Source organism: Lissotriton vulgaris, chromosome 5 (assembly GCF_964263255.1).
Source record: "Lissotriton vulgaris chromosome 5, aLisVul1.2, whole genome shotgun sequence".
Lineage (NCBI taxonomy): Eukaryota > Metazoa > Chordata > Amphibia > Caudata > Salamandridae > Lissotriton > Lissotriton vulgaris.
In genome coordinates this window covers 1,454,947,626-1,454,955,533 of record NC_141693.1, presented here as the reverse complement: position 1 = coordinate 1,454,955,533, position 7,908 = coordinate 1,454,947,626, and the positions used below count along the sequence as shown (strand labels likewise).

Here is a 7,908-nt window from a genome sequence, read left to right as displayed (position 1 = left end):
TTGGTTGCATAATAATGGACAGTCTTGACATGCTGGGAATATCCTGGGCATCATGTAACCCCTGTCCTGTCTTAGGAGTGGCCCTTGCATAATTGTGGCTATTGTTGGCATACCGCTGCCATCTAATTGAAGCTTCCAATGTTATAGTGTTGTGCAGTCCCGCCGTTAAGAGGTACACTATTTCCCACACTATCACCATCTTTGGCATGTTTTTGTCATCTTTTGCAAACCAGGCATTATGATATTCACTGTGTTAATGGTGAACATTCTTGGAATACTGGGGGCATCATTAGCATTAATATGGTCAACTCTGCCATGCAGCTGTAATACATTATCATGTGAGGCAGAATCAACAGATCAGTTGAAACAGTTTTACATACGAGTGATTTCGGTGTTTTGGAGAAAAAACTGCTATTTTGTTTGAGGGAATTCAGTTTGTTAATTCAAAACTGGAGTTTGACTTCAAATTGATAGGTTAATATTTTCTGACAAATTTATTGTATTTGCAAACTTTATTTACATCTGATATTTGATTTGTCATCCTTGGTAAGTTATAAAGACCTACTGATAATGTTATTTTCAAGGTGCCAGAAGACAATTGCTGATATTGCTGTTGTTTCACTGCTTATGTGAAGGTATTTCCTCCACATAAAAGCATTTTCTTGGACATGACCATAATGGTGGTGCTTCAGTAGTCATCACTATTAGTAAAGCATGGAGTGGCCACTGTTGTAATATTGTTTGATGTGACCACTATTGCAACACTGATAATAATTTCCATCAGCTCGTGAAGATTTGTAGGGGCAGATTAACAAACCCCTTGCAGCCCATTTATGCCGCAGTTGCCTCACTTCTGTGATGCAGCGGCGGCGTAAATCATGCGCCATGTTGAGCCGTATTTACGCATCTAGGGAGATGCGTCACATTGTAAACCCCTGTGCCACATGAAACCTGCGTCAGGTTTCATGTGGGCATTCTAGCGCAGGGTGGGCGTTCCCTCGCAGGTACGCCTTGTAAAAGTGACGCAGTGAAATGTACAAGATTTCGCTGAGTCACTTTTACAGCTGTGCTGCATCAAAACCCTGCGCCTGCTTGAAGCAGGCATAAGGATTGACGCAGCATGGTAGGTCTAGGGCACCCCTGAATATTGCTGGAGCCGCATTGCGCTTGGGACACGTCTCCAGCAATGCGCCGCACTCCCGCAGGGGGATGCAACACGCATCTGCCCATTCGTGCGTCACGGCGCGCCGCATTGTAAATGAGGCGCATCAGTGGTGGGGCACGGGTGGTTTTGCGGGTCGCATGTTTCTTCGCGCATCCCTGCTGATTTGGAGGTATGCGCCAGGAAACGTAAATCTGCCCCGTAGTGCTCATTAGTAGCTCTGATAGACAGAGATATATCCACCACATGTGAGCGTAATTTTCATGTAATTATGGTTGATATGGTGCTGTGGCCCATTGAAACGAAACTGCACTCAGGTACTATTTGTTTTCTGCCTTTGGTACTAGCTTCGAATTTTGGCAGATATCCTGGATCAACTGCCCTCAGGACCAGATATAAGCTGAACTTTGAAGTAAATTCAGCAACATCCTTCTACTTCAGGGATCCTTGAAACCTGGTAGAGAAGAGACTACAAGCATACATTTTAGCTGGTTCCTTATGAGGATTAAGACTACACCACGAGGACTAAGAGAGAATTCTGCTGTTGCTAAATGACCTGGGAGGTGGACTGCTGGGTGTGGAAAAAACCTGCTCTTTTAAGCCAGAGACCACGATCAGCATGAACTTTTTGTCATAAAATAGTTCATAGGTATCAAGCCTACTCATATTAAGAGATGAGACCCATCTCTTAGTCCAGCCTGTGTTTTCCCTCGATTGAGTCACCAACGCTGGCCTACTTTGCCTGGTGACTGTAGAGTGAGAAACTCTCTGTGTCAATTGTATTTATACATTTTTATATTTTGCAAAAAACAAAATTTGTCAGCATGAAGTACATCATTTACAACACAAATGCAGAAGATCTATACAAAGAACAAATTCACAAACAGAGCCAATAATGTGAAATAACACTACATCAGGGACGGATGATAATTTGCAGTCCACAAGGGCGCCAGTTGCACTGTTGGGTTACAAGGAGAAAATGAGAGAGAATTGTGACGGAAGAATGGAGGAAGTGGGGAGGAAACAGTGTTTGGGTATGAGAGAGTGATAGAGTGTGAGAGAATGGACAGGTAACAGGGACCTGAAATTCAGTAGGGGCAGCTTTAAGAGTAAAGAAAGAGTTGGCAACAAAAAAAGTATGTAGGCATAGGGCATCGGTGTCAAAAGATCAGAAAAGAAGCTGTGATGGATGATGTTTTTCTATTTTCTTAGATCGGGAGAGATTTCAGGTAGTATTCAATAGTTGATGGAACTGTACCTTTTTGCAGGGTCATCCCAAAACTTTTTACCTTCTTCCTTTCTGACCTGTTTTTGTTGGTTTTATAACTCTGGGCACTTTACCACTGCTAATCTGTGCTAATGTACACATGCTCTCTCTTGTAAACTTGGTAAGAATGGTCTGCACCTGTTTGGCATATTTAATTTACCTGAATGTCCCTTGTACAGTGGCATCCCATATACCCAGGGTCTGTAAATTAAATGCTTCTAGTGGGATTGCAGTGCTGCTTGCGCCACCCATGGAAGTAGCCTTTCAAACATGTCTCGGGCCTCTGCCACTGAAGGGCGTGCGTGTGGTGCAGCTTTCTGCCTCAGTGACGTGTTACTGACAGTGGTTGTCACTCCTGAAACTTCCCTTTTACTGTATAGAAGTCACCCCTAAGAATTTCCCGATGCACTTGAATTTCTTTTTCTATTCATTGATTGCATTTGTCTTGTATAACTTTTCATATGTATAGATTAATTCAGAGGTTCAAGACAAACTAGGGTTGAACACATAAGTAATCACTTAGATTTTACATCAGAATAAGAATCTAAAAAAAAAATCCCTTTTAGGCATCTTTGTACTCATTTTTTAATTATCTGCCCAAGCCTCCAAGGGTTTATTGGGTTTCCCACATTCCTATACTTTTAGAAGTGGGCATTCATTCCTAGGTGCTTATGATTCTTTATGCCCTGCTTAGTTGTGTATTCACTTTCTGGTTTAGACTGACAGTACAAGGGGATATACATTCCCTCTAGACAGTCACACTTGTAGTTGAGGTATGTCCTACCTTTCCAGGGTGACTCAGCACTGGGCTGAATAGACCGTGGCGGCATTTAGAGTGGTGGGCGGAGTTTCCCTTGCATCTGAATAGGCCTCGTCTGCATTTGGAGTGGTGGAAGGATTTGCTCCTGAATAGGGCTGTGCCTGACTTTCACAATGCTGGCACACTCCCCCCTGTAGTGAGTCCGGGACCAGGGCTTGGGATGTGAATTGGGGTGTTATGCACTTCTTAAAAGGTTTCAAGTGCCTCCAGAACAAAGAGTTTTGCACAATAAGTACAGGGGCTGTGACCCCCTGATGGTAGACACTGCGTGGGACTTGCAACGAGAGGCTGCTGGCTCTTTAAGCTTCGCCTTGCCAGTCCATTGGATTTAACTGCTATGAAGCGTTGACCTGCTCCATGCTGGACTGAGAAAAGGACTGCCACTCTGTTAAAAAAACCTTTGTGCTGGTTTACCTGCCTTCGCACAGCTTTTGGTGCTCCTAGTTGTTCTCCAGCAGCTCGTGGGCTGGGCTCGCATCCCCCTGCTTTGGTCGTGGGGTTCTGAGGCCACCAGAACTGAACTAGCAAAAATAGCACTAGGAGAGCACTTTATGGCCGCTCAGCTTGTGTGTGGAGCCCTGCTGAAACCAGCACATGATGAGCTATTTTTATTTTTTCCCACCACATCCAGCGCACAGCGAGTGCAGGGGATATACATTGGGACATTATTATTATTATTATTATTATTATTATTATTATATTCTTATATAGCATTTGTTAGAGGTTTATCCCGTGGAGAGTCCTTGACGGAGGCCCCTTTCTTCACGGATTACCCTATTTTACCAAATAGGAGGGCAGGTGTTCCCGCACTCTGCAATGGATTTGGGATTACCAGAATCCTACTGGCAGATGTGCAAAACCTCCTGCGGCCTACATGGGGCACATACATCCAGGCTCTCTCAGGGTGCCGCATTCACTGTTGTAGGTGGGCAGGTGGCCCTATGACCTATGTTTGGGGAGCAAAATTACTGTAGAGGGTGTACTAAAAGCACAGAAGCGCTGTACTCTAGGAGACTATGGTGATACTGGTTGTTTCCTCTTGACCTATGACGATTTATGTGTGTTAACTAACTGCTTCATACTTATGCCCGGATCCCGTGATATATGTGTGTATTTCCAGGACTGGAATAGTATGCCCAAAAGCCATAATTGGTTTATAACCTACCACCTGCATTTTAGGCCCTGATGTGTTCTAATGTATCTGGTTTTTCTTTACCTTGCATTTGTCAGGACAATAAGCATTATTCCAGGGTTTGTCTAATATGTGCAGTGACAGTGGTTTTATAATGTGAGCAAACTACAAGTATTTACTGGATTGCACTAACATGTAATGTTATGACAATCACATGGTTGACGAAGTGATTTATGTGATTGCAGTTAATGTGTTTTATGTATGCATATTAGAAAAGCACATATCTGCTCAATATAACGAGACGAGTAAAGATAATACATATCCCAGTAATTAAGCAATCCGTATACAAAAGAGAGATACGTTTACATTAGACATATAAGCAAGAATAACAGATGAACAGTGGCCACTGGATTTAAATACGAAAGGGAATAACATAACCTATAAGATGAGTATGGCCTGAAAGTGAAAATCTAGAATTACACCAAGGGAAAACTGTAAAATGTAGATATAGGCAAATGGTTGAAGTTAATACTAGTGTTTTTTAAACAAATGTGCATTGTGGTTTGAAAATCTGAAATTACATCAATGGAAAATTGTAAAGTATAAGTATAGGGAAATTTGCTGATGTTACTCCTAGTTTTTTTAAATGTGTAATGTTTTTTAAAATGCTTTTTGAATAAGGGTGCAATGTTTATAGGCATAGCTCGAGGACATGTTATAAACAGTGTATAATTGTGGCATTCTCTTTCTAGTGAATTTTAAAAACCTGTCCTGAAGAAGGTGTGACACACTGGTCAAGACACCGAAACGCTGCGTCGACTCTTTGGTTTTTATTGTAATGTTTTTGTATAATGATGCAATCTGTGATGTACTGTAAAGTGATGAAATTTTCATAAATTATTTGTCTTTAATATACACAAATACAGTTAGATCTTTTTTTGAATGCCACATGAAGTATATCTGTTTTGTTTGAAGTTTAGTATGTTTAATTGACCTCGAGTAGTTAAGTCTTTTTCTCATACTGTCAGTGGGGTCCAGGTCGAATGACAGGACCAGGTGTGACACAACAATAGTGTTGAAGTTACGCTAGGTCCCTTGGGGAACAAGGGGCCGTGACAGAGGGTACTCCCGGACAACTAGGGACTTTCTTGTGTTTTACCACTACTTTTATGTATAATACAAAGGACATTTTTATATAACCTTGTTTGGAATCTCTTTTTGTGGTGTGCATAGTGTGTCGCTGGTGTGTCTGTATGTGTTTTGCCCAAACGCTTTACACATTGCCCCTGGGAAAAGCCTGACTGCTCTGCCATGCTACCAAGGAGATGATCAGGGATAGCTTGTGTGTGTAACTCTTTTACCCTGACTAGCGTGGTGGGTTCTGCCTGTCTTAGGTGCGTATCCTAGCCAATCAGAAACCCCATTTCTAACGATAGTGAATAGGGTTCTGTAGAGAAATTGCCACCCAGAGTAAGGCATGCAAGACTCATCTTCATGTTCCGATTTTTTTTGTTTCTAGCAAAAGTTATGAAAACGTCTTGTGCTTATGTTGTGACAAAAGTTCCCATTTTGGAAATGTATTTGTGCAAAAAAAAAATAAACGAAACAAGGGGATGAAGAGGATGAAAGAATACATGGCACCCACCCTGCATTTAGCCCTTTCTCAGTAAATTTGCAGCAACACTTGACGGCTTGTAAGGCTGGCAGGAATCTCTAGTCATGGTTGGCCGTCCTACATCAGAGGAGCACCTCTGATGACCTGGTGGGCTTGTGTACCACTCTAGCTGTATCATATTAAGTTTGGAGGTTAAGCAGTTCATCTGTAAGTTCGCTAGACAGATTTCATGTCTTTATGTCATGAGTTGTCCAGCTCTTCTTTTCATCTGATATAGAGATGTCTCCCTCTCTGGTAAACAGGTTAATAATAAATATATCAAATGTTCACCTGCACTTTTTTCAGACAATCTAACTCATGTACCATGAATAACAGAGATATCTAAACCAAAATACATAACTTTCCTTTTTGTAAGTGTTGATTAAAACATGGATTTTGTTTTGTTTGATCCTCATATTTGTAGGTCCTACATACCATCAACTGTACTGCACTTGCAAATAATGGAACCATACAGAGCCACCAAAGCAACCATCTACCTCCTAACAACCTGTTTTGGTGTGGTGGGAAACATTTTTATCCTGTTGTCCTTCGCTACCATAGCCCACCAAGAACACAAGCTTGCAAAGCCAGAAATCATCCTTTCTCATTTGGCAGCTTCAAATCTCCTTGTGTACCTGACCCGGACTACACCCTCCATTTTCTTCGAGTATGGCTGGAGGAACCTTTTTGGCGAGACAAGCTGCAAGGTGGTGTCAACGCTCTACAGGGTTTTCAGGGGGATGTCAATAGGCCTGACCTGTTTGCTCAGCTGCTTCCAATGCATAATCCTCAACAAAAGCCTTAGAAACATGGCTGAGAAACAGAAAATACACAACTCTGTTAACCCTTTGATCGCCATTCTCTATTTCACTAATGTGGTGGTGAACATAGACGCTATTATGATGGCAACAAATCCTTACAATGCAACCAACCTCAAGTTTTTCTTCAACCCTGGATTCTGCCTAATAATTTACCCAGGAAAAATAGAATTTGAAGGAAAGGGATACTCAAGTTTTGCATTCGATCTCATATTTGTCATTCTTATGGCCCTGGCAAGTTTTCGGATCTTGCTCATCCTGCATAGGCACAGAAGGAAAATGAAAGCCATCAGGAAAGCTGACTCGAATGAGGGAGGCAGTGCCGAGACTCAAGCGGCAAAAACAGTGATTCTTCTGGTCTCTTTCTACATCTCGTTCTATGGCATCGACAACACGATTTGGCTGTCCCAGATAGTGTTCAATGAGATCACCACTGTGGTGTCTGACGTCCGCGTCTTCTTCACCATGTGTTATTGTGCTGTATTTCCTGTGGTTGTCTCTGTGTACAACAACAAAATCAAGAATAATTTCCAAAGTCTGTTACGCAAAAAGACAGAAGAGTGAGTATGAGATATTTAGAGATGTATGGACTAAACATGAATTATGAAATTTCATATTTTGTGCACTGAAAATGAGAAGTGGAACATTCACTTTAAGGTTCTTGCAGATTTCTCGTTGCATAGGAAAGTATTTGGGTTGCAGAGTAAGTAGAGAGAGCATGTGTCGTTCTATGATATAGTATACAGAAGCATTTTTGTTGTTGCTTTAGTAGATTAGAGACCTGACAGATGAAAACTGCAGAGTTGGGAAATATGTGGTTGTACAGACCTAACATTAATGCTATCTGAAACAGGAGTCACAGAGCATGCAGTTGGGCTGTTAAGTTTTCCACCTGTAAAATACATTTAAAGCATTTTCCAAGGTTAATTAAGCATATAGAGTCTACTAAAACACGTGCTCGTTCCAGTGGTGTAAAAATACCTCAGGGAGCCCCCCTCAAGCTATAAAGATGTATTGAAGGGGCCCCTATACATACAATTACCTTGCCATCTGTC

The 7,908-nt window shown here is 41.8% G+C and overlaps 1 protein-coding gene across 1 annotated transcript; it reads left to right on the top strand.

Annotated features, from left to right (window-relative positions):
- The first annotated feature begins 6,496 nt into the window (after window positions 1–6,496).
- On the top strand, window positions 6,497–7,417 carry LOC147712737 (olfactory receptor class A-like protein 1). Its single transcript, XM_086919701.1, has one exon. It carries the CDS (start codon window positions 6,497–6,499, stop codon window positions 7,415–7,417), a length of 921 nt encoding a protein of 306 aa, XP_086775827.1.
- Window positions 7,418–7,908: the final 491 nt, after the last annotated feature.

Bases quoted from the DNA above. Each gene is read 5' to 3' on its own strand.
- LOC147712737 (XM_086919701.1), top strand. From the start codon at position 6,497: ATGGAACCATACAGAGCCACCAAAGCAACCATCTACCTCCTAACAACC.